This window comes from Cariama cristata, unplaced genomic scaffold (genome assembly GCF_000690535.1).
Source record: "Cariama cristata isolate BGI_N322 unplaced genomic scaffold, ASM69053v1 scaffold9480, whole genome shotgun sequence".
Taxonomy (NCBI): Eukaryota; Metazoa; Chordata; class Aves; order Cariamiformes; family Cariamidae; genus Cariama; species Cariama cristata.
Genome location: NW_009594055.1, coordinates 42336 through 69795, shown reverse-complemented (window position 1 = coordinate 69795; position 27460 = coordinate 42336). Strand labels below are relative to the sequence as shown.

Sequence of the window (27460 nt, the reverse complement as noted above, 5' to 3'; positions counted from 1 at the left end):
CTTAAGCAAAAGCAGGAATTGGCTCAGATAGCAATCTATGTCTTAGTCATAGAAACTGTAATAAGGCTGAATTCGGTTTCTGTGGAAGAAAGGTATGGAGCTGTTGCATTGACACTGACCGCAGAGGTGTTTGAAGGACAAATATCATGGAAATGCTTAAATATAAACCTAACCTTTTGGTTTTGTAATCGAAAGGGTATGCTTAAAGTGTAGGTGGAGCATGGTGCAGTGATTCTTGGTGTAGAGTTGATTTGACTAATCCATCCTTACAACAGTACAGTGCTTCCCAGGTGTTGTACTAGGTTAGGCACAAGACTAGGCTGTCCAGCTAGGCTGAGCTTTTGTCCCCAGCCCGACACAAACATGATTATGTGGGATTTCTGCAGTGCTCTCTTGGTGTTTGCATGACTAATGATAGTTTTGGACAGCATTTATGCCTAAACTGGAGATGGAGCAGAACTGTAAAAAGTAATTTGGAATGATTAATAGTAGTTTCAAGAAGTTATTCAGGCAAAAAAAATTTTAAAATTACTGGCTTCTACTTTCCAAAATCTGTATAAAAGACTGTAGAATGTTTTTTGTTTTTTTTTTTTTTTGGGGCAAAGTGAAAGTGACTTTTAAGATTAACATGCTACTTTAGTATCAGTACTAAAACTACTGTACATAGCTCTAGCTCAGGCAGCATGTTTTCTGGGCCTTACTGTGATCACCATGGTACAAGTGGGAAAGAATGGGTGTGTTTCAGAGAAGGAAAGCAACTTCTCAGTCTCACTGATGAAGCCAGGTGTAAGGCCATTGCTAAAGAATGGAGGACTGGGTACTTGGGGACTAGATCAGGAGAAAAGTTTTGGTTCAGGCTATGGGTTTTAGTTTCAGATTTGTGTGTTTTTGAAGTAGCTGAGATGCATCATCTATATCTTTAGCGAAGGACTAAGTGTAGGAGGCATTTCCTGTATTTTCAAAAATATACTGAGAGCAATGTGGTAGACTAGTAATAAATAGCAATCACTTCTATGTTGTGATGATAGGGTTTGATCTGCATGGGCTTGTAATGGAAAATCATGCCTTTCTACTGTTAGTTTTGAAGATCGGTGATTAAATACTGCAGATGTTTGTTAGCATTCAAAAATATGTTTTGACAAAAGTCCTTCAAGAAGCTGCTTTCTTTTCTTTCTTTTTTTTTTTGTAAGGACACCTTGTAGTATGAAAACAAAAACTACTAAGGGGGCAACGAATAGCAACTCCACGTCTCCAAAGTTGAGCCAAGCAGTGCTCGCAGAACGTGTCAGGTTCTGAAGTTGGCATTTAGAACATTGAAGTGAAAAAGTGGTTAAAAGTTGTGATGTGGAGCAGATTTAACATTGGGCTGAAGGACATAGGAGGAGCTAGAAACCAGCATCATCTCCTGAGACCAGTGGACAAAAAAATGATAGAAGAAAACTAGTGGAAACCTACAGAAATGAGTTTTCACTCAATTAAAACTAGACTGTGCGAGCGAGTGCTTCCAAAAATGTTTGATAGAATAACTAGTCCACTGAAAATTAGCAGAGTCTGTGTTCCTAGCCACGTAGAGTTTTGGTGATAACAGGCTTTGGTTTAAGGACTACACTAGAAATAAACTTAAAATTTAGAAATAATTCCGTGAATGGGAGAAAATACTGTGAGGGAAAAGAAAAGTGGGATTCTTTACCTTCTCCAAACTTTTCATTAATATTTAGTTCTGTTACATCCCTACTTAGATGAAGTATGCATATAGGCTGTCTTAATACAAAAAGACCACCTTTTGTGGAACTGGAGGAGCCTTGATTAATGTAATGTTGAGTTCCTCATTCTGTCACTTGGGATCATAGGATGGTGCAGTTTTAAGGGACACTAGTCCAGCCTCCTGCTCAGTGCAGTCAGCTGTGAGGTCAGACCAGGTTACCTGGGACTTCATTGCATCTGGTCTTGTAAACCTCCACATGCTCCAGACCCCTGAGCATCTTGGTGGCCGTTTGCTGTGCTCACTCCAGTTTATCAACTTCTTTCCTGTATTGGGGGACGTGAAAAATTGGATGCCGTATTCTAGGTGTGGTCTAGTGAGTAGAGTGAAGGGAGATGACCTCTTCCTTCTGCCTTCTGGCTGTACTTATATTGGTACAATGCAGGATGCTGTTAACCTTCTCTGTCTTAGTGCGCTGCTGGCTCATGCTCCCCTTGCTCTGTACCGTGATTCCCAGGGCCTTTTCCATAAAGCTGCTCTCCGGCCAGTAAGTGCCCAGTTTGTGTTGTTGCCAGGGTTTCTTCCTTCCCACAATCAGGACTTTACATTTGTCCTTGCTGCATTTCATAAGGTGCCTGTTGGCCCACTCCTCCAGCATGTTTAGGCCCCTTAGGGTGGCAGCCCTGTCCTCCACTGTATTGACAGGTTCATTGTAACCTGGTGTTGTCTCTAGTCTCGGTGAGAGCGCACTCCCATCACTTTCTCCAGGTCATGGATAAAAAGTTAAACAGCAGGTCCCAGGATAGATCCCTGCAAAACTCCACTTGTTGCAGGCATACATGTAGAGCATGTGTGGGTTTTTTGTTTGTTTTTTTTTTTTGGGGGGGGGTGGGTGTTGGATCTCTTTTTGAAGATGGATGTGGCATTTACCTTTCTGCACTTGTTGGGGACCTCTTCCAATTTCCATGACTAATCAAAGATGATAGAGAACAGTTTTGGCAAGGACATGAGCCTGGTGTCTCAGCACCCTTAGAAAGAGCCCATCTCATCGCATGGACTTGTATGGGCCAGGTTCTCTCAACCCATCAGTCCGTGACTTGGTCTTCATCCACTTGTCCTTCTCCTTGAACTCTTTCCTAAGTGCAGAGGCCTGTTAGACTTTGTTGGTGAAGAGTGAGGCAAAGAAGGCATCACGTACCTCTCACCAAATCACACACTCCATTCAGCAACTGTCCCACATTTTCCTTTTTCAGTATTGTACTGCTGTGACAGCAGTAGAAGCTTTTCTTGTTACCCTTGATATTATTTTGTTTGCATTCCTTTCAAGTCTCAACTGCAGTTGAGCTCTGGCTTTCCCAAGACTGACTGGACAGTGTTTCTAAATTCCTCCTTTTGCAGGCTGTCACTTCTTCGATCTCCTGTATGCTGCCTCTTTGCATTGGAGTGGTGCCATGAGTTCCCTGCTTAGCCAGGCTGCTCTGCGGACACATCTGCTTGTTTTCCTGGGTGTTAGGATGTTAGGAAACAGAAGATGCTGCATGCATAGTGTTGACTTGTCTCAGGGGGTTAGAATATAGCTTTTTGATGACTTACTCTGCCAGTCCTACCGTGCTGCACTTCTGCATTGGCATAGAGAGTCATCACTTTGAATTCTGCTTTTTCAGCGCTTTGATGTCTGCTATCTGGACGTGGTGCTTCTTGATACATTCATACATATTTAAGCTATCTGGTTATCACTCACAGCACATCTTGTAAAGCCAAACAAACAAAACCCAAACCCTGCGCTCTCTCCAAGATGCCACGTCCTCTCCTGAGTGACATTTGGGGAGATCTGTTCCATCCTTCTGTGTTACTTACTTGGGCTTTTTTAATTGAATCTCAAAACACCTGTTTCCCAGTTCAGAAAACAATTTCTAAACAAAATGCCTTCATACTGAGGTGCTCTGGCATAACAGGTGCCAGGTTTAAATTTAAGTTTTCTTGGGAAGGATAGGATGGGGAGAATCTGTGTTAGCTGCTTTCAGAGGGGGCAGCTAGTCTGTAGTGAAACAGAAAAGAAGTACTAGCTCTGGTCTCATGTTAGACTCCCCAGTGAAACTAGAGTTGTCAGTCAGTAGCGGGAGGGGAATAAGAAATGAGCTAGTAACTGAAGCGGTGCATCTCAGGGAGCTGGGAAAGGGAGCTAGGACATGGACAGAAAACCAAGTGATGCACAGAAAGAAAATGAGTACCCTCTTTCATGAAAGGGCTTTTTATCATGGAAACAAAACTAGATTCTTTCTGCCGAAGGAGTATAGTAGTTTGCTTAAAACTAGGCTTTACGGTCACTTTGTTAATTATTCATCTCGATAAGGACCTGCTTGTTTTTTTAATCTTTGTCTCTTGAGTACATTTGCATTTATGTATATTCAAACTTTTTAAAAAGGTTTTTCTAATTACTGTCCACTAAAACAGTTTGAAAACTGTTACAGTACTGAACTAGTTTTGCACAGTAGGTTTCTAGCAGGCTCTTAGCATCATGATAAGGCAAATAATTTGTCTCCTTGCCAGAGATAAACACTTGACATAAATCATAATGCTGCATAAATGCTGATTCCTTATATATTTTCTGCTATGCCCTAAAAGGAAGGTTGTTGAGGAGGAGGAGTAAAACTGTGAAGCAGGGGGCATTCCTGAAGAGTAATCTATCAGGAGAATGGTGGAACATGCCTCTTGCAGTGATAGAGCTGTTGTGTGTTAGATATCCTAGCCTATTTAGAGCTGAAGACTAGTAACTGAGTGGCAGGAGATGGCTGAGACTGATATTTAGAGCAAGGTAAGTTAATATATTTTGTTGTCAGTTTTGCATGGACTGACTTTTTTTTAGCGCTTGAGGACTGTAAAGTCAACGTTACACTGATGTGGTTTAAAGGTTGTAAGTACAGATTAAGAGGGAAGGTCTAGTTTTCTAGCTTTTTGTAGCAAAAGATAGGTAATTGATATTTTCTTATCTAGTGGCAGGTAAAAGTTACTAACAAGACTATGATTTCTGGGTTTTAGTATGAACTTATTGTCAAATGCCTGCAGCAAATATGAGAAAATCTGATAACTGTTGTAATCTGGCCACTTTTCAGACCCTTCTTTTTTGAATCTGTGTTTGTTTCTAAACCCCGTTATGTTCCTGCTCTCTCTTTTCCCAGGGCATTCAAACTCTTTGATAAGGAATACTATTCCTATTCCATTGAGCAACCTGTATAAAATTAAAAGTGGAAAAGGTGCAGAATTTTGCTCAGACAAAAACAGTGAGGAAGTCCAAGGGGATATGGTCACTGCTTGCGTGTACTTTGGGGAACAGACAGAATCACAGAATGGTTGGGGTTGGAAGGGACCTCTGGAGATCATCTAGTCCACCCCCCTTACCGAAGCAGGTTCACGTAGACCAGATTGCACAGGATCACATCTAAGTGGGTTTTGAATATCTCCAGAGAGGGAGACTCCACAACCTCTCTAGGTGGCCTGTTCCAGTGCTCTGCCACCCTTGAAGTACAGAAGTTCTTCCTCATATTAAAATGGAACTTCCTGAGTTTCAGTTTGTGTCCATTCCCCTTAACCTGTCGCTGGGCACCACTGGAAAGAGTCTGGCCCCATCCTCTTGACACCCACCCTTAAGGTACTTGTAAGTATTGATGAGATCCCTTCTCAGTCTTCTCCAGGCTGAACAGACCCAGACTCTCTCCAGTAGTTCTTGTCTTTCTTGAACTGGGGAGCCCAGAACTGGACACAGCACTCCAGATGTGGCCTGACCAGGGCAGAGTAGAGTGGGAGGAGAACCTCTCTTGACCGTACTCTTCTGGTCACACTCTTCCTCATGTACCCCAAGATACTATTGGCCTTCTTGGCCACAAGGGCACCTTGCTGGCTCATGGGCAACTTGTTGTCTCCCAGGACTCCCAGGTGCTTCTCTACTGAGCTGCTCTCCAGCAGGTCAACTTCCAGCCCATACTGGTGCATGGGGTTATTCCTCCCTAGGTGCAGGACCTTACACTTGCCTTTTGTTGAATTCCATTAGGTTCCTCTCCACCCAACTCTCTAGCCTGTCCAGGTCTTGCTGAGTGGCAGCACAGCCTTCCAGTGCATCAGGCAGTCCTCCCAGTTTTGTATCATCAGCAAACTTGCTGAGGGTACATTCCATCCCTTCATCCAGGTCATTGGTGAATAGGTTGAACAGAACCAGACCCAGAACTGACCTGGGGGGAACGCCACTAGCTACAGGCCTCCCCAACCAGTCTCTGCACTGCTGATCATGACCCTCTGAGCTCTGCAGGGGAAGGGAATATGTACAGTTTGTGATTACAGGGACTGGACCCAGATCACATGGACCCTTTTGGTCCTGTGTGTCCATGGGTGCTGTTACTTATATACAGGATAAACCCCAAACGAAGTAGTTTAATCTTCCTTGTCACTGATCTCAAAAAATGCATAAACATACAACGTGTCTGATGCTTTGCAAGAAAGCTGCTGGGTAAGTAACAGTTGTATACCTACTGTGTTCTGTGGGAACTTGTTGCAAGAAAACAGAGAACGATGCTCACTCACACTGTTCATAGGCTGAACCCCCCATCTCCGTGACTCAGACTACTGAAGATAGTGTCATAAATTTATACAGTGTGGGATCTTGTTCTTTTTCCTCTGCCAGGAGAATATAGTCACCCCTTCCCCAATGCAGCATCCACCCAGGCAGTGACAGCCCTGACTGACAGGGCTCAGTGGTTCAGATTCGGAGGGGTTAGTCTTGTGGCAGTCTGTTTCCCTGGTCTTTAAGGGCCTATTTCAATAAACTTTATTAGGACGTGATTCTATTCAGTAGTTTGCTGGAATTCATGTTTACGTGGCTTTTGGGACAGACTGAAAATATCTATAAAGCAGCTGATACTCTGAGCCTTCAGAGCAGGTGCTGGCATGCTGTACCGTTGAGGGCTGTTGAACTCTTCCCACCCTCTTAGGAGGGAAAAAGTCATTGCCTACTGTCTGCATGATATTTGTTCCCTCTTAAACTTATCTTTGTTTTCTTGGTCAGATTCTGGAGAAATAAGCCAGGGTCCAGGTGCTAATCGTTTTTCTAATTGTTAAATTATTGTTTTCTTAATCAGGGGAAAAGAATCTCAGTAGGTAAGTGGTCGTGGACTAAGCAGATTTGATCTAAATGATTCACCATCTCTGACTAATAAAACAGAAAATGAAATGTTGTAAAGAAATCAACAAAACCCATGCTGTAGGTACCTGTAAGATACGTCTGCAAAATTCTGATCAATGTTATCTGTGCATCTTTAAAGGATAAAGGTGCAGAAGCTGGTGTTTAAGATCTTGGGTTTATTGCATTTATTTGTTTCCTGTGAAGAGTTAAATCCTACTTGGCTATCAAAGAGTGATTTGCCATTACAGCTGTGCAGAGCGTCTGGCGTCATGGGAGTTTGATCTGTGTTAGTGCAGGTGATTTAACGCTGGATCTGTAAGAGAACAGGATATTCTTCCTGTACGAGGGTTGAACACAGAGAGGATCGGGCTTCTTTAAGAGCTTTAGCAGACAGTAAAAATTAACTCGGAGTGTTTAGACAAGGAATGTATTAGAAAACAGGCGATGACATTATTTGGGTTTAGATGAGTTACTGGTCTATTAGGTTTCTCAACAAAGCGGACAATCGCAGAGGACACGCCAGGGAGCTGTGCTGTTGCAGTTGTTCTGCTGTCAGTCTTGTATGCTGTTAGTAATCACACTTTGGGGGTGATTTGGAGCTTCCTTCCATCCCTTGTGACTTTTAGACTTTTAGGCCTCAGTGCCTTCAGTAGCCTGGTGATTCTTTTTTCAATAGATGGAGTTAATCTGCAGTGTCTGTTACGGCCCTTTTCTTCAGTTTATCTGACATTTTGTGCTAGGATAGTCACAGTGTGACTTCTTGTTTGGGTGGGGTGGTGTGTGTTTGGTGTTCTGAAATGTCTGGAAAGTGTAAAACTTCCCTGCCAGCTAAGACTATTGCAGAGCCATGCTGTGTGATTAAAAAAAAGGCTATATTTCAGAAGAGAATCCTTTACTATAACGACTAGCTGTGTCTTCTAGTGTTCTCAAGCCTAACAACCGAGCTTAATAATAAGTTAAAAATAGTATATTCTTAAAGTAAAATGGCACATTCTCCTATGCATGCTTTCAGTTTTCTTTAGAAAATCCCATAGAGGTGGCTGAGACAAGGAGTAGTTGTCTGAAAAAGGTCTCTCTCTTATTGAATGGGAGTTGCTTTAGTGCACTGAGACGGTCTTGGAAGTATGTTAGTTATTTTCAGGTCTACAGTGATAAGAGCCTCTAATTGTTGGGAAATTGCAACCTGAAATGATCTTAGTATATATAGTGTTGTAATTGATAGTAGCATTTGTGGAGGTTGGAGGTAGAAGCAGAGCAAATAAGTATCCAAATAAATATCCTTTGCCTTAAATGTTTTAAAGATTTGTATTACTATTATCAAATTATTTTTGTAAGAATTAAGAGTAAATTTACATAAAGTAATAGTACATGAATTGTCTGCATTAAGGAGAATTTTTCTCTCTTCAGTTCCATCCTGTGTTTGGGAAACTTACTGCTCATTAACTATATGAATGTATGAAGGATTGAAAACTTCTTTTTTCCTCTTGTCTCCAGGAGAGGTTGGAATAGCTACACAGAAATGAGTAGCTGGATGATTTACCTAGCAGTTCATCCGTTGATGCTTTCTCACTTTTTGCTTTTTATTTACAAGAGTTTGTGCTAATTAACTTTGTTAAATTCTTGCCTTTGTTCCACACCCATTAAGTTTACAAGACTGTTGAGTTGGTATTTTAGTCTTGAATTTCTTACTGTTGATGGATCATCTGCGGCTGTCTGATACACGCTTCCCCTGGAGTCAGAGGGATGTCCAAAGTGGCAAATGAAAGAGCTTTGAGTTACTACTTACGAAGTATGCCAGCCTTGAGAAACTTCTTTGGCTTATTTAAATATTTGCTGTGTGGATTATGTTTATGTTGAGTGTACTTTTTCTCATTGGCATTTCCTTTCATTTTGATGGTGATAACTTTCGGTTGTTAGGATTAATTTAAAAAATGTTCTTCTATGTAGGACACAGCTTAGGCTATGGCTTTGTGAACTACGTTACTGCAAAAGATGCTGAAAGAGCAATAAACACACTGAATGGCCTCAGACTTCAGTCAAAAACTATCAAGGTAGGATGTCTAGATTATTTTTTTTTTCAATCTTCTATGAAAATGGCATTCTAATAAACTTCATTTTGGTGGTAAGGCTTGTGTGCTCTCCAACTGCAAGAAAGTTAGAATCTGGGAGAAGAGTAGTGAAGTGAGCTGTTAAACCTCTCGAGTTTTGTAACAGCTTTGTATTCAAGGATTCCCTCTTTTTTTCTTTCCCACTATTTTTACAGCAGTAGGTGGGATCATTCCAAATTGTTGCCAGGCTTTTGATCTCATGTACATCTCAGATACTTGATGATCTCTGTTTTGAATCGTGTTAATACACATCCACTCCTTTTCCAAAATAACAACTAACACTGTATGTGTAGGAAATCACACCTGCTTAGGTGGTATTTGTAACTTTCTGTAGTAGCTGAAGTTAAGATAAAAAGCTACACTCAGGCTGGTGAAATCTTTTTGAGGCTTTAAAAAAGTACACCGACAGCACAAGTTCTTGTGTGATCTGTGGTTACTGACAGGTCCCGTATCAGAGTTAGAACTTCAGACAGAGATTCTTCAGCTTAGCAAATATGTTTGTTAGAAGCATCGGTATTAGTCTACTGTTGTCTCTTTATAGCAATGCCACTATATTCTTTATCTGTTGGATAAGCCCAAAATGAATGGAGTTATGTAGAGACATGACTTCTCTGTTTTAGTTCTGGCAATTTCCTCCTACCTTCTCCCTGTTCTGCTGTTTTGAACTCCCAATAAAAAAAAAATGCCTGCTTTGTTTAGTGGGGAATAAATGAAACTGACTCATGACAAAATAAATTACTCTTTCCTATTTATACTGTGAACTACCTTTTTTTTTCTTTTTAAAGGTTTCCTATGCTCGTCCAAGTTCTGAAGTTATCAAGGATGCTAATTTATATATTAGTGGACTACCAAGGTCAATGACACAAAAAGATGTAGAAGATATGTTTTCACGTTTTGGACGCATCATCAACTCACGTGTACTTGTGGATCAAACTACAGGTGAGTTCTGTTGCATTAGCTTCATAGAACTGTAGTGTATAGCATGTTTGACCTTTTTCCAAGGCTGGCAGTTCCTAAACTAAATTAGACTTTTACAAACTAAACCTGACATTTGGTGTCAACCACTGATACAATTTCAATGGGATATCCCTTTCAATGATTATTTTTTTAAAACACAGAATGACTTAATGTTGCCTCCTTTGCTAGCTTACAGTGTAAACCTTGTGTCATATTTTACGTGTTTATTGTCAATTTTACCAGGCTGAACTGCTGATCTGCCAAATCTACTCTCTTGTGATGATACTTGGTATTACTGTAGAGCAGTATGCTTCTGGGCAATGTTTGTAATCTGGAGTGCTAAGTTACCTTTGCTTTACACATATGCAACTATTATCCACAGGTAAATTCCAGGCTGTAGTTATACGTAAAAAGCAAAACAATAAAGTGTTTTGTCTTTTATACCAACTTGGAACGAACTCACGCAATTTTCTCGTATTTTAAAACATTTGAGGTGTCTTAACAGACCTCTATGGTTACTACTAGCCAAAAGAATGAACTTAATATTAATACACTTAGTAATGCCCTCTTGAATTTTCTGAATGTATTTTGTTTATTAAAAAAAGACAAAGGAGAACTTGCTTAGTTAAGCACTCAGCTCAGGAGAGACCAAAGTTAAGGTTTTCCTTTATAATGTTAATTCTGACTCCATGTTACAGAGTGTTTTCAGAGTTTTCATTTCTTACCTGATTATTTCAGACTGTATAACTGAAGAGTGTGGCTTATCCTGGAACCTTAGGTGTTCTGTGTTGTTGGTTTTGGTTTGTTGTGGTTTTTTGGTTGTTTTTTTTAGTAGCCCATGTGTCATGTATGAATTTGGAGAGAACTTTTACAAATACACTTATTCATTGATTATGCGTGTGCTCTATTAGAATAGAAGATAATCTAATTCTAGCAATTCCACATTTAACTTCTCTATCTGGTAGCATGTACATTTATGCACAGTAGTTAACCAGCAACTTTCATGCTCTGTGGGAATCTACTGTAACTTAGAGTAGGTCATCAGCAGCTTGTGGTGGGATTAATCTGACTAAATGCTAGAGTCTACAATGTTAAGTATCTCCATCACAGCTAGCTCCTTGTGTAGGCCTCTGGTTTTAAGTGTTTTGGTTTGGTCAGACTGCACTGTAAATGCGATTGTGTGTAAGAAGAGAAATCTGAGGTGGCTAGATGAGATCTGGATGCTGACATTGTAGACACTCCAGTGTTGAGTGAGGAAAATCCTATCCTTCCTTTCCTAGAGAGAAGGATTCATTTTGTCCAGCTTTAATATCTGTATGGTTCCATCTCTAGAGCTAGTTATCTAGGTGACAGCTATAGTTGGAAGCAAGAAAAAGACTTCTAGAGGACAGAAAACTTGTATTAATACAAGTGTCCAAAATAATCGTCCTTCTCTGCCTGCCACTGGCGTCTAGATAGCTAGCATCTGTCTTTGACAGAGCTATAAAATGAGATGACAGAAGTCATACAATTAAAACGTCTCCAAGAATAATACCGTTTTCATTGAGTGTGCAGAGGCATGATGCTGTCTAATTCAGTGTCAGGTCAGAATCTATTGCTTGCTTTCAAATAACCTTAATAATGTATTGTTTGAAGAATGTATTCTGTTTACTTTATAAAGTTTAATGCATGCATAACCTAGGTTTCCTTTCCCTTCCAGAATGTAGCCATGCCTTTGCTTTGAAAACCTGCATTTCATACCTTGATCTAGTCCCAGTTAGGACAAATTTTAATTTGTGCTTTTTAGATGTGCCTTCTGAGCAGAGGTTGTTCTCTAGCTTTTGAGAATTAATCTGTTTTAAAAATATGCTTTCTACAATATTTATATTTTTTAATGAATGCTGTGATAGATCAAGTGAGAAGCACTAAGATGAACAGCATGGAAGTGGAGAAGTAGTAACAGTATGTTGGACTCTGTGATGGTCCTTGCTGACTTCTGGGCAATGCTGCTATTCTGTGCCTTTCCAGGGTGGGGCATGTGGTTCCTCCTGGCACAGAAAAACTAATCTCGATGATTTTGGAGCATATAGTGCTGTCAGCTCTAATTTGAGGAGCTGATCTGGTCCAGCCTCCTGTTTTGGAAGTAACCAGCAAGAAATCAAAAAATGGAGTAAGTTCTTCAGAGGTTCACTCCTTTCCAGATGGCTCTAGAAATGTCAGCTGTGCAGTTGGTGCTAGCCATCTCCCGCTGTTGTGGTGCAGTTCTTTTCTTCAAAAAGTGCAATGACTTAGGAAATAGGTTTTCTCTGTGTGACTTTGCATACTTAACAACACGCGGTAAACAAGATGAGTTGTTATCTATGGAAGTTCTCTCAATGCCCCAAATGAAACCACACCTTTCCTAGAGATCATTATATGGGTAATTGTAGGGGTTGGATGCCCTTTTGCTTGCTTGCTGCATGCCCATGGTTTTGTCATGCTGCATTTCCTTCTGTGAAATATAGGAAATAGTGTTCAATTGTTATAAACAACTTTGTGATTTATGGTAAGCTTAAACAACTTCTGAAACTGTCTTTGAAGGTTGCCCTCTGTGGGTATAAAGACAACATAAAAGAATTTGATATGACCCTTTCTGAAACAGAGCTGATGAAGTCCTAGAATTAGTCTAGCCATAATAGCTGCTTTGGAATGAAATTTAAACAAAATATACCCATTTAGTTTCACTGTCATAAACAATATTTCGAGGCTATGAGCAAGTCACAGATGAGAAACGAAGGGCAAGGGAGGGAAGAGATCTCATAAGGCATAACTTTTACCTCAGTCAGAAGGATAACAGTATCCAGTGGCTGGGGTCTGGAACTAGAAAAAAAACTATGCGAATGTTTAACAGCAGTGTAATTGTTTCAGTACAGTTAGCAAGAAGTAATTCTTAATCAGTTTTTCATGAATTAAAAATAAGGTATGTGACAGCTAGAAATAACGGATGTGATGTAGATGAAACTGTGATCTCTTCATTACAAAAGGTTAAACTATTATATTTACACCTTTGTGCCCTCTTCTGTGAACCAGAGTGTATTTTCAGTGTCAATTTTGTGTTTGATTATCACTAAAAAGCATCTGCAAAGCTAAGGAGTTTTGTTTTGTGTTTAACCAAGTAGAATTAAATCTTTGGGGAGGGGGGGATATGATTAATTTAAAACATTGGGAGGATTCTTTTTTTGTTGTTAATGGAAATGTCAGTTGGTGATGGTTTTCATGGAATTCTACCACATTGGATTTTTTTACTGTTTTAGTCACTGTGGTTGTTATAGCTGAAATGAATGTGTTATTTTGTCTTTTGTTTCTTAATTTTGTACTTTATCCTCTAGCTGCTGAAGAAACATTAGTAAATGTAGAGAACTTGAAAGCTGTGACCATAGAAGTATTTAACTCTTTTGGTTTTTTGCTTTCAAAATTATTTTGAGTTTATCCTGAACTTCATTTTTTTTTTTTTTTATTGGTTTGGTTAAAAGGTTTGTCCAGAGGGGTCGCATTTATCCGGTTTGACAAAAGGTCAGAAGCAGAAGAGGCAATTACAAATTTCAATGGTCACAAACCCCCAGGTTCCTCCGAACCCATTACAGTGAAGTTTGCAGCCAATCCTAACCAGAACAAAAATGTGGCACTGTTATCGCAGCTGTGTCATTCACCAGCTAGACGGTTTGGAGGGCCAGTGCATCACCAGGCGCAAAGATTCAGGTAGGTTAGGAAGAATAATGCATTTAAGGCTGTACTATTCCCATGTCCATCTGGGAAACTGTACTCTTGCAGCTGTGCAGTAATATCTTCATTGCAGCATGTGTGAATGAATACATAGTGCACTATATGTCCTGCAGTGTTATGTAAATAAATAGTTGAATTAAAATATGATTAAAGTAAAGCCTTACTTGTAAAATTTATACTTAATTATGTAAAGGTATGTACACTACCATGTCTGTTTCTACAATTGAGTGTCTAGTGAGATGATCGAAAGTAGCAGATTCCAGATGGGTATTGGTTAGATGCCTGTCTCAACAGATCCCCATTCTGTAGTCCAGATATCTGAATGCAGATATAATTCGGCATCTTAACTAAAGCTCTGAACCATTGGTTCCAGCAGGGAGGTGTCATAGGTAAATAGGAAAACCTTATTTCTGAAGATATTCTGTGGGATTTCTGCCTACATCTTGAGCTGTGTGGTGTTCTGTCTTTCCTTGAGTCCTCAGGAGTTCAGTAAGATTATTGAGTAATTGCAGCATATTGTCTGCTTCCAGAGCAGTGGTATATACTGTGTATTTTGCCTTTGAGAATTGCCTTAGTGCCTTTGAATATGAATTGCTTGAATTTGAATGGCCTTAGTGGCTTAAAGGAGGATATTGATAGTTGGACTGTGCTCTAGAAGATGCATTATATTTACTGTCTTGCAGATAAGTAAGTGGCTTTGTTGTGAGATATGTTCGTCAGAGTTTGAGAGTAGTGTTTCCCTGTTGAACATACTCTTTTTTTCTTTTTCTCCTCTGAGGTGTTCAGTTAGCTCAGTAAAATTGGACTAAAAACTCAAATAGCTTTTTGCAGTGCTACTGTTCCAGTATTGCTGTGACCTTTCCATAATACTTTAGTTTAGCATTAAGAACAACTAGGTGCAATGTGTCTCCAGTGAGAATTAGTACTTTATAGTCACCTGTTGCTTTACACTAAGGGTCATTGAACAGGTTGCCCGTAGAGATTGTGGAGTGTCCATCCTTGGAGATGCTCAAAACCTGGCTGGAACTGATCTGAGCAACCTGCTGTAGGTGCCCCTGCTTTGAACAGGGAGGTTTACTAGAGGATTTCCAGAGGTCCCTGCCAGCTTCAGTCATTCTCTTGATTCTCTTCAACTGTAGCCCAGGCAAGTTTAATGCAGGCAGCTCCTCAAACAAGATTTTGTTTCCCTGAAGCACTCATCCATATCTCTGCACCCAAACCTTCTAAGCTGGACCAAAGAATGGAATTCTACATTGTTGGCAGTTAGGGAGACTATTAATAAACTTACACATCTCTTTCGTGTCAGCCAGGGCTTCAGTGTGTCCTGGTCCTAGTAAAATCTTGAGGCTTGTCTCATGTTTTCATTCTTAATGTAATTGGACATTTTCATCATCATCATTCCCCATAAGATTTATAACAGAATTAAGATGCATCAGAATAAGTAGTACAAATAATATTCACATCCATAATTAAGGTACCAACTAACTTTAATTCAGTCCTGTAATGATCACTCAGGAACAGTAAAAATGATTAATGTATTTATGTTAATAGTTGCAGGTGAAACTAAATTTTAATGACCAGTTTGTTCTTTGTTCTAAGAGCAGCATTAATGTTATTTGCCTGCATTTCCTGTGTTTCTACAGGCATGGGTTTTCGCAAGTGTGGATAAGCTAGATAAAAACTTTCTCTCTTTTTCCTGCTTCTGTGATAACCATGTCCACTCAACTTGTCTGTGCCTGGTGCTCATTTGTCAACACATTTTGGCCAACTTCTGCTTCTAGTTATATACTTGCTGAGGGAGAAAGAGCTGAAGATTTTTAGGTACTACAGATTGACAGAGGTAGTAATAGAGCAATTCTGGGTTAAGTCATGCTGTTATGAATATGCTGTGGAGACAAGATTCACCAGTTGAACACAAGAATTGTCCATTTCTCTTCATGTCTTGTCACAGACTTGCAAGAACTTGAATGCTTATTGTAAAACTTGCGTCCCTCAATCACACATACATGAGTGCATGTATGTACGTGTATGCATAATACATGCACCATCCCACAGTCTGTCTTATTTTTCTTCCCACCTTTGGTGTTAACTGCAAGTTTTTCTAGTGAGTCTTCCTTGAAGGATGCTGAACTTTTAATGAGTTATAATTATTTATACTATGGTAAAGCTTAGGAACCTTAGCTTGGATTGAGTCTTGGTTGTTTTGTGTAGCAAACAAAACATGATGAAAGGATAAGCTGCTTCCAAAGAGCTCACAGTCTGTATAAATTACAGTTGTGGTCTCTGCTACATAGAGGTTGAATACTTAAACTGACATTTTGATTACACTTCATCTTGTTCCATCATATCCCTGTAAATCCAGGATTACGCCTTTAGTATCTCTAATTTGTAATTATTCGTTTCCTACAGATATCGCTCAGACCCTTTGTTTAATGTTTTGTTAATCCTTTGTAGTTCCTGTGGTGTTTGTGGCTCACATCAGGAACTGGTCTTAATGCCTTGTCTCACTGGAGTGGTGGGTTGGCCTGCTCGTTCTGAGATGTGGTCCAAAGCACTCTCTGTTTCCATCCAGAAGGAATGACGCTGCAGCATGGGATTGTGTTTGGCGGATAGATAAAACATCTGGGGCAAGGGTTTCTTTCGAGTGTAAGATTCGTTTACTTAAACAGAATAGGTGTTGAACTCTGCTGAAATTACGGAGTTTAGCTCCTAGAGCTTGAGAAGGCTGGCCGAAGTCCCTAGAAGTCCTATGCTTTTACAGTTCACCAGAGCTTCATGATAGAAGAATGTTCTTTCAAATCTCAAAAATATTCCCAGTTCAGCTGTTTTTGCTTTCAGACTTGTTCAGGGTTGGAGCCAGTTGCCGCTTATTTTAATGGGCATACTTCTATTGATAATGGAGTCCATGAGTTAGATCCAAAATGCCTGAAGGGGAGTTGTTATTTCTTGATAATCCTTTGATCAAGAGGAAATGCGAGAAGACTCTAGAGTGTTTAACCCTATCACTGACATTGCTCAGACAGCTCCTACATATCTGTTTTGTTTCACTCCAGTGAAATGGTTTTAAATTTTCAGCTTTTAAGCCAACTTGTAATTTGGATGCAAGTTGTCTGCGTTGAGAATGCCACAGAAGAAAACATTTCATGCAGAGTAGTATTTCATCAAAGTTCTAGAAGAATGTGGTACCGAAACCCCTTATTTTGATTACTGCTGCTCTGTGATATGTGGCTGTTTGATTTAATACCCTGTTATTTTGGGCTTAAAGCTTCTATCACTGAATTCTCAACAAGGCTTGTTTTGTCCGCAGTAGTTGTTCCTATCTGTCTCAGGGTGTAGGAGAAAAAGTTGCTTGTGGGGAAAATAGTGGACGTGAACAGTATCAGTGTAGTTGAACTCCTGTATTAAAAAACAAAAAGATGTCAAGTTCATGTGCGAAGGCAACATAGGCTAATATTAAAAATAATGTTACTGCTTATTAGCATTGTGTAAGCTGTGGCGTTACTCCTATTTATGATGCTGTATATAGGTGTTCTCAGAATTTGGTAAAAAGAATTTAGCAAAAAGAATTCATAGGACTTTCTTAGAACTAAGAATAAATCGTTTTCATTTAGGAGTATAATTTCTGAGATTGTGTCCTCTAGTGTGTTAAAGTAATTGCAGAATCTATTAAATGAAGCAATCTGTCTCATAACGGTAGAGCAAAAGGTCATTCATATAAATGAGAAGCTTTTAAAGTGAAAAAGATTACAATTAAAAATATACTGTGTTGATACTTAATGTCACAAGATGTTGGGAATTTTGAGGTTAGCATGACTTAAAAGAACCATCCATAGATAACATCATGTACAGATGCTTAGGAAGGATTGAAAAAGCAATGTGGAGGAGACAGTATAAAATAAATACAACAAAAATGAGGACACCAGCAGTAAGTATGATAAGACTGAGATCATTCAAATTACAGTATTAATGGAATTTTTAAAAACATTTTCTCTGAAACATCTTGGATCTCTGTGGGCTTTAGTATTGTTTGCCCAAATCAGACAGTCTTTTAAACATCCTTGATAAGTATAACTTCCTAAAAATCATCTGAAATGTGTGTGGTCAAAAAAAAAGAAAAAATATCTTGTAGGACAAAGAGGTATTATGTGTCAGCTACTCTGCCTGGCTACGTACAGGCTGTTTATCCCAAGCTAACCGAGAGATCTTGTGTCCCTCTTATGCAGGCCTTCAGTCCAGGATAAGCACAGAGATTTATCAGATCAGCTGAATTGCAGTAGGAGCCCGCTTTACTCATCGTGAGTGTTCTCATTCATGCCAGATGTCCTGTGTGATGCTTCCAGGTGGATGCAAGTCTAAACATAAATTTAGCCTTCCACATAGGTCTAATCCCACACCATGTTTGCTGTCGCTTTTGCAAATTTCTCTTTTGATGGTTGCTTTTTAACCAACCAGAAGCTTTTGTGAAAGGCTTCTATTTCATGTGAACTTGCAAAGTCTAGCTTCACTTTAGAATCATATTAGATCTGGGTAAGAGGGATGTTATGTGTGAGGTGCTGTTTCTTATGGTTGTGTTTTGTGTGTTGTTTTTTTTAATTAATTTCAAGTCTTTTAGGGGTGTTTTTACCCTGGGTGTGTTGTGTTGGTTTGGTTTTGGTATTTTTGTAAACCTGTAAGATTTTTGAGTCAAAGCAGGAAGAGAATCTGTTTGAAAATTAGTGTATCCAACGAACAGAGGTACTTGCTATTTTAAATTTTTTTGCCTGTAATACGCATTTAGATTTGCTGTCTTCCTGCATTCAACCCCCAGCTGCTCTTCCACAAGTGTTTCCAATCCTTGATGTACTATTGATCTGGGCTTGTAGGCAGAGCCCAAGGCTTTATAGCAAGGAGGTTCAGAGCTACACTGACTGCTGGAACCAACATCATGCAATTCTGAGCTTATTGATTTTCTGCTCCCGATACATGTGAGCAGGAACCCAAGATTGGTGGTCTGTTGAGATGAAAACTTTCCAGATATTAAGATAAATGTGTCCTACCAGATCATTCCTCAATTGGAAAGAAGCTACAGAGCTGAAGGTATCTGTCAGAAAAAGTAAACCGATAAAGCATGCAAACACAAACTTTTTTATGTAAAAGCAAAATAAATAGTAGATATGTCACGTAACCATCAGATCACATGGATTAGTGCATCTCATTCACATTCTGATACTCTTAACTGCTTTTCCAGTTTTACTGTAGTACAAGGATTCCCAAACTTGGATTTGCTTGGGGCCGGCCATCAGTGGCAGCGGCAGTGAGTATGTGCAGCATGAGCTCAGGTGTGTCCACACTGTGCTCTAGTAACAGCAGGCTCAGGAAACCAGCTGGGCTCCAGCCTGGCTGAGCCAGCTCAGCTCTGGCTGCCTCCATGCAGTTGCCAGCAGCTAGGGTGTGATGGAGGGGAAGGGGTCTGTACCACCGAGACTCCCCTTGCTCTGGGTACAGGAGGGTTTGATAGCTCAGGTGTCCAAGGAAATGAGCTCCCTCTGAGCACCAGAGAGCCTGGGGCAGGGGAGATGGTGACCAAGTGGTTCTTCTGTATGAGTGCATCAGGTGAAGTCCACACTGAACATCAGCTGACTTCCCTGTGTGTTTGTGTGTGCTGCTGCAGCTCTGCTCCCCTTCCTTCTGATACATGTTGCCTTGAGCCCTCTCTTCTGTATAAAGACGGCAGCAGCTCCTATCTTTATGCAGGGCAAGAAAAAGTGGGGAAGTGTTTGGCACTTAATGCAGCTTTCACTGCCCAGACATCCATTCCCTGTTTTCTCCAGGTCAGCAGAGAATCAGGAACTGCCACCGCCATGTTCTTGGCAGAGAGCAGCACGTGTACCGCTTTTAAGTGGTTTGCATATCACCAGTGGTACACCACAGTTTGGGAACCCCTGGTATAGTATAATTATATTTCTACAATCACGTGACCTCACATTTTTAAATAATACATAAGCACAAGGGATCAAATTGAGGTTTTTTTTTACCTTAACTTTAACATTTCCTGACCTTTGAGTGCTTAGCTGTGCAACCATCCTATTGCATTAAAATATTCTGAAGCTTTGAATTTCTAGGATGGAGACCAGAGATAGAATAAAGGGGAGTTAGAGATGTGGGTTACAGGAGAAAATAAAATAATATGAAGCAAGTCATAAAAAGGAGAGATTTTTTGCTTTTTGTTATGCATAAATACTGCTGGGGTACCATGCAGGAGGCAGGGTTTAGGAAGAGTGGGTAGGTGATTTTAAAAAATCCAGTTCAGTAAAATCAGATAAGTTTTCCTAATATGAAGTTGATGGAAAATTAATGAGAAGAAACCCATATATGCATACTGAAATTGTAAAACTCTGTACTTAAATGTGGTGTGCTATTTTGATGTTTGAAACCTACTGCAGTTAGAATATCTGCATAACCAGTATTAAGGAATAAAAAATGGAGATTTAAATTCTGTAGCTAGAAATGTGGGGCATCCCAGCTACAGAGAATTGACTGAGGGAGTCCTAATAATTCCTTTGCTACCTAATAGCTGTGAGTATGCATGACTGTGGCTCATTTAGTAGCCTGCTCGTATTGGGAGTGTTTGCTTGCACCTGCTGCCTTATGGTGGAAAAGGGAGTGCGTTTTGTTCTGTTCCACAAAAAAAAGAAATTTAAGTTAATATACACAATCTCTACTCCAAAAATCAAAACACCCTGCCCCAGCAGAACCCAAAGAAACCCTTTGACTTAAGAGTTCCCAATGTGCTATTTTAGAGGCAAGAAAATGAGGATATGGGATGCAAACTCCTTGAGTGAAATAAGTGAGAGATGCCTGAGGGTGGCTTGAAGCAAGCTGGGGCCTCTGGGGAGGTGTTGCCTGTTATCTGCACTTGAGCAATTCTGCACTGATGCCACGGAGCACTCTTAAGAGCGTAGCTGAGTTTAAAGATCGATCCAGGTCCCCTGTGAAGGTGATCACATAATCTTGCCTTGCAACTGTTCTGTTGCCTGCCTATTTCTAAGGATAGTTCCCTATTGATAAAGTAGTTGGAATACTTAACTTTTTTTCCTGGCAGCTGTCAATTTGATTGTCAATTTGAATGGGGAAACGTTTCTTTCTGGCGGTTTTGATGTACATGTAGAAAATATTCATTCTCAGTTGCCTCCCATTCAAGTTAATTTGCTTGATTGAATTGAACTTTTACATGAAATATTGTGCTTTTTATTTGCTAGGTTCTCTCCTATGGGTGTAGATCACATGAGTGGGCTTTCTGGTGTAAATGTTCCAGGAAACGCATCTTCTGGCTGGTGTATCTTCATCTACAACCTTGGTCAAGATGCTGATGAGGGAATCCTCTGGCAGATGTTTGGCCCCTTTGGTGCGGTTACCAATGTGAAAGTTATTCGAGATTTCAACACCAACAAGTGCAAAGGTTTTGGTTTTGTGACCATGACAAACTATGAAGAAGCTGCAATGGCCATAGCAAGTCTTAATGGCTACCGCCTGGGGGACAAAATCTTACAGGTTTCCTTCAAAACCAACAAGTCCCACAAATAACTTGCTCGTGCTTTTTGTATGGAATAGATAATTGAGTGACAGAAGTTGAAACATTTTTGTTAGTGTAAAACTCATTTTGCGCCAATTTTCACAAGTGTTTGTCTTAGTCTAAATGAGAAGTGAAAAAGGTTTTATATTCTGGGATGCAACTGACATGTTCAAATGTTTGAAATCCCACAATGTTAGACCAATTTTAAGTTTCTTTAAGTTATTTCATTTAAAACATGTTAAATCCCCTGAGATCTTAAGTAGATTGCATTAACTAGACCCTCTGGATGGTGGTAAAATTCAAGCATGCTTTCACTTATGAGACTAACATTTGTTCCATTGAATGTTGTCTGCAAAAAACTGGAATTTTCTGAAAAATATCAGCCTGAATTCATTAATTTTCTTGGGTTTTTTATGTTGTTGTTTTTCCTACCCATTCCCCTGACCTTCTCTACCCCAGACTCGGTAGTATGGAAGGAAAGTTGAGAAATACTAATATTTTAGTTGACAGTAAATTGTTTGATCAATTAATATTCATTACTACGTATATAGTTGAGGATTAGGCTTTTTAAAGTCAAGGTCTTGTAAGTAGTAGCATGCCAGCATAACTTTTAACACCATTGATGAGGTAAGTTGCACAATGAGCAGTGGCCAAGCTGTCAAATTCAAAGGTTTTAGAAACATTACTTTTAAAGCCCACTTTCTAATAGGAATGGACCAAAGAGTTTCAAAGAAACTCCGGGAAGATTTCAGAGTCAAAATGAAACTCCAAAAAGAGCGTGAATATATGTTGCTACTTTATCAAACTGAATCTCTTCTGTCCAAATACTTAATGCATGGTGCACTACTTACTGGTACATTATAATGCAGCAAGATACTTACGCATTTTCAAAGATCATTATAGTTTGAATTCCTTTGGTAGTTCTATTTTGTAAAGAAAAAACAGTTATAAACATTTGAGCATTGTATTTCTCGCATCCCTTCTAATGAGTGCTAGACTTTTCTATTTTAATAGGATTTTGTTTTGACAACTAGCTTTACTTATTGAACACTCAGCAGAAAAGTACTTACTACTTGCAAGTTAGATATTAACAAAAAAACCCTTTGATTTGTAGATTTAAAGATTAATCCCCCAAGTTTTCTGCAGACTGCCTTGAAACTTTGAGTTGTTCTGTTTGTTAATTTTCTTTTGCTTTTTTGTGTTTTTTGTTTGTTTTTACTTTTGCATTTAAGAACATTAAATTTGATTTTGTTTTGCTCAAATTTTGTTTTGTTTTTTATTTTCTGTTATTTTTTTGCTAAGTATTGCACAAAGTGTCCAGCTTTCAAAGAGTGTTGTTTTAAAGAACTGTAGTTCATCTTTGAGTATTTTAAGCTACTCCTTTGACAGATGAGTAGAAGAAAAAGGGTTGTGAAACAAGAGCGCTACAAGAAATCTGTCACATAGAAACTATGTGCCACAGACTGATGTGACCCTGCAGGTGTTCTTTGGTAGGAAACCCGAGAAGGATTACTCTATCAGGTAAAGGCTGTGTAAGGATACTGTGCATGATTAGAGACTTGACCTGGGCAACTTTCAGGTCTAGTGTTTATGTTCAGTTGCCAGAAGGTAGAGCAAACATGCAAATGGGGTCAGTGGCAGTTTTAATGCAGTGTCTCCTTTTTTTGCGTGAACCTCTACCAGTCCCAAAGTTTATTTTCAAAATCCAGAGGCCATTCCATGCTGCCTGCTCCTATCCCTCCATCCCTAGCTGACTTTGCCTTGTGTTCGCAATTTTTTCTCCTCTTCCTGCAATAGGATCTGCGGTCTTACATAGCCTGAAGAAGTCTGCATCAGCATCTTGCACGCTGCCACTGAAGAGTCACTGAACTAGCTGACCCTCTCCATTAATTACCTTCAGCACTGTCTAGGAAATGCTGTTGCTAATATTTCTGGAACTGCCTATGGCATACTTAAAGCCTGGCACAGTGAGAAGCCTCCGACTGTTTTTGAGCTTGTGTGCAGTGAATGTACGTGGTATTTTTGCTATCGATACATTCAGCCTGACCTTTCCTGTCAGTCCTGTTCACTCTACCATCATTTGAGAAGCATGATGGACTGTGAAATGGTGGCTGTGACAGGGCGACCAACCAACTCCCACCCCCCAATGTGTGCTTTCTGGCCGTCTGTTCCAGATGTTTCCACCAATTTATCATAATTCATTTATCACTTCAACAAATACTACTTTTGCGTGTACAAGGAGAGATTCAGAAGCATTTGGGGGATTTCTCCCAGGTTAATGCTGAGTAGTGTAGAGAAGTCCTCGTACTGTGTCCCATCACCTCTTAAACTCACACTATCCTGTTCCACAGGAGTGGGTCTGCAGTCGTTTCCAGTTTCCTGTCATTCTCTCTTGCCTTATTTCGTATAAGATTAATTTTCAAACTAAATGGGAGTTGCTGTTTTATCACAGCATTTAGATGGGCATTCAGACTTGCAACAAATGACACCCTAGATATGACTCTGCATCAGTAGTCATTACAAGCATGCTGGCCACTGCAGCCGTATCAGCAGCACACTGCTGTGAGCTCACCAACTGTCAACTTTTTTAAAAAGCTTTTCTTAGAGGCTTTTTGACATCACTGTCATCTGACTGCTTCCCTATTTTTCCATCTCTCCTTCTTTGCTAAATAAGAAGGAAACGCAGGATATTGTTTCAGTAGTGGTACAAAAACATCTCTTTTAGCAAACATCTGATCCCATCTTCCTTTGATAGTTGCTCTGAAAATAGTTACCAGGCAATTTGCATGAGCAAAGCACTGCTGCTTGAGTCAGGAAAAGAGGGGTGGGGGGAAATCTTGCTAAAATATCAAGAACTGATGCTAGAAGTGTATGGTCTGCATGTTCTAACAAGTCAATAAATACTTGGCATAAGTAGCTGAAGTCAAGAAAAAATTGTATATGTATTCTTGAGGCTTTTGGTCCTAACCAATAGCACATGCATTCTACTTGTAAAGACCAAAAGGAAACTTCTGGGAGTGGAAGCTAAATTCTGACAAGTAATCTGCCAGCAGTTGTTCTACCCAAAAGGTAGGAGCTACGGGTGTCCTTACTACGTCATCCAGCATTCCCTCCTTTGAAGCTCTCCCTTGAAGTTGTTTCAATGCAGAGTTTGGCCTCTTAATCCTTGGAAAGTTAGAAAAACTACAGATATGTTCTGCTTGTTCATTCTTTGATTTGATGAAATATAGATGTTTCTTTCGGGTGACACTTCTGTCTCAGTCAGTGCTTACTAGATCTTTGTAAAACCAAAGACCTATCTCAAGCCAGAGGTCTCTTATGATTCTCATGAGATGCAGAAGGCTCAATAAGGTAGAGAATACCTGAAAGTCTTGGTTGCTGGATTAGAATGTCATGGTCAGATTTTAAAAACATGGATTTGATGGTCCGTACTGGAGATATGCTACAGGGAATAGCTGCGATGGGAATGTTTTGGGGTCCTTTAAGAATAGGTTGGAAGTCTTGCAGGACACCCGCGGGTACCTGCTTCTGAAGGATCAGGTAAAGTTCCTGATGAAAACACATTGTTATGGCCATGCTGCTGTTGCAGGACCTTGAAGAGAATTATGATGTCTTGGGGACAGGGCATGGGTTTTTTATGCTGTCATTTCTGAAGGGATCAATCTGTCTTTTGTGAACCTGCAATTTGGGTGACACCATTTCCTTTTTTCACTTATTTGGTCAGAGAAACAAATCTGGTGACAAAAGGAGAAGTTTATCTGCCCATCTTTAAAGACACAAGGGGAGAGAAGACTTTTTCATCGATCTCCTTATGGTCAGGATAGCTAGCCTCAGAGCTGAAGATCTGCCAATTGGGAATACAAATTGATTTTCAAACGGATCCGTTTGCTTTGTGTCCAAAACTCACTTGGCTTTCACAAAATGAGAACTTGTTTGCATGTAAATGCTTAGCACTTCAGAAGCAAAGGCTAGTTTCTGCTGTAGCTTTTTCCGGCAGTGAGTCACCCTGGGTTTTCACTTTGCTGGCTGTGAGCCATCTCATTTGGAAGGCAGTCTGCAAATCGGTCACCTTTGAGCCTTGGCTTCTGTGGCAACAAAAAGGCTTACTGTGTGAGGGCAGGATCATAAGTCGGGACTTGATCAGCCTTCAGGACTTTGAATGTTAAGCCAATTATCTTTCTCAGGAAATTTTACTAGCTGTTGAATGTCTGGTGTTATTTTAATTACTGCTTTGTCTCTTTTAGCTTTAGAATCACTTTGATTTGTCTTGTTTTTCTTTTGAAAGGGAAACTCTGCTGCCCTTACTTGGTACCTGTCCTTTTCTCCACTTTTTTTTTTTAAATACTTCCTGTCTCTGGCATTCGAAAAAGACTCTGGCCAGGCCAAGGCATGGCTGCTAAACACACTTGTTATGGGACTGCTTCCAAAATTGCACATGAGCAGTCTTCGTTCTTTGCAAGACTGTGGAGTTTCACTCTAAAATGAGACAATGCCTAGTTAAGAGCAAAACTGTCCTGATTGTGGTTCAAGGCCAGCTCCAAACTTCTTTGAAGATATTCTGGGCCTTAGTTGTGTTGTACAGAATAAAAACAAAATAAAAAATGAATCGGGTTTTCTTAGTACATAAAAACTATGAGTTTTGTCAAAATTAAAATTCCTTGAAGGCTTTATTCAGACTTGGTCATTTCCAGTCTGTTGATTTATTACTAAGTTTTTATTCCTGCTCAGTAACTTACATTTGCTTCCCAGATTTCCACTGTGAATGGAATTTATCCCTGTGCGGAAAGCTAGCCACAAGCCTAATCACATTTTAAACCTTCTGTTAACCATTTGCAGATAGGGAAATTTCACAGTAAATACAGAAAAGGAAACTCTAATGTTGCTGTGTACTTCGTATAAGCTGGCAGAGGCAAGTAAAATTCCTTCAGATGAGGAGGTGGCAACATCAGAAAAGCTACAAACATGAGCAGAATCAAAGCAGCTTAGTGTGGTCTTAGTTCTCTTGTGATTCAATTTTAGATGGTGTGTGTATACTGAAGTGTTGAATTTATTTTGTTCTTCAAGCTACATCATCATAAAGTTTGGTTTACCTGAGATGCTGTGCTCTACTCTTCTGTCTAGAGGGAGGGGAACTGAGCCAATGCAGTTAACGTTGCCTCCTGTGCCGAGCTTGTGCCAATCCCTTCACTTCTGCTCTAGATCGGGGACTGAGAAGGACTTGAGGATCCATCTTTTAGGGTGGAAGGAGAAGTCAGGAAACGCCACTGTCCAAAACAGTGTCCCCATAGTGATGTGTGTCCACACATCTTTTTCCTTTCCTTTGGTTGGTTATGTTTTTTCGTACATCTGTATCATGATAGCATGAAAACCACTGAAAATTCAGAGATACACAAGTCACTAAAGTAGAATAAATTTCTCACTGCAGTAAGTGCTAGTTGGTCAGTTTATTGTGACTTATGTTTGTCCAGATGACCAAAGGGTGTCAGTATGGAGAGGACACCTATTTTTGTAGGGACATTGACTGTTCTGTGTTGTTTATACAAAGCAATTACAAACTAAAAAAAAAAAAATAAAAAAAAAATAAATTGGCATAGCTACATTTGTAGAAAGAAGGTTCAGCACTTAAAACCAAAATGGTGAAATAACTGTAAAAATGATCCATTATTTTGAATGCTAAGTTTTGGAAATTAATAGTCCCTGAGGTCCTTAAACATTATTATCACTTTGTGTCACTTTAATGTTCTGGGTAAGGTCAATAAAGTAGAGATTCTTCAACTATTTCAGGAGAGATTTTTTTTCAGTGTATTCTAAACGATGATAACTGAAGTTACTTTTTTGGATAGTTTATAGTTACATATATGCTTTTAAAAAAACCCAAAACTTAGAATGTCCCCACATTTACTTTTTTTAACAAAATAAACAGGTCTTGTAATAAAATAAACTGTTTATTGAAAGTAAATCCTCTGATGTATCTGCCTGCAAAATGTTAGCGTTTGTGGGAGGTTTTTTTAATATCCAGCTTTTTGTGAACTACTGACGGTGATCTCATGGTTCAATCACAAGTCAAACACAGAGCAATTTGTCCTAATGCTACCTCTGTCATAAGGTTACCTATTTTTGACTTCCGTACTGAGGAAATTTGTCCTTTGTAACACTGTCAGTGAAGCACCTTATTGTTAACATTTCTACTTTTAGGCTCCTAAGAATAGCTTTAGAGTGAGGGGACC

At 39.7% G+C, this 27460-nt stretch overlaps 1 protein-coding gene across 2 annotated transcripts in view; it reads left to right on the top strand.

Annotated features, from left to right (window-relative positions):
• The window catches only part of ELAVL1 (ELAV like RNA binding protein 1), a 30752-nt gene extending 8262 nt beyond the window's left edge, over positions 1 to 22490 (top strand). Inside the window, exons 2-6 of one of the 2 annotated variants that reach the window (XM_009696528.1) lie at positions 8823 to 8926; positions 9769 to 9922; positions 13432 to 13657; positions 14412 to 14459; positions 20908 to 22490. In XM_009696528.1, the coding sequence (XP_009694830.1) occupies positions 8823 to 8926; positions 9769 to 9922; positions 13432 to 13657; positions 14412 to 14459; positions 20908 to 21244 (869 nt within the window). In that variant the 3' untranslated portion in view covers positions 21245 to 22490. The remainder of the gene's footprint in view (positions 1 to 8822; positions 8927 to 9768; positions 9923 to 13431; positions 13658 to 14411; positions 14460 to 20907) is intronic. The other variant, XM_009696537.1, reaches the window with a different exon arrangement.
• The last annotated feature ends 4970 nt before the right edge of the window (positions 22491 to 27460 follow it).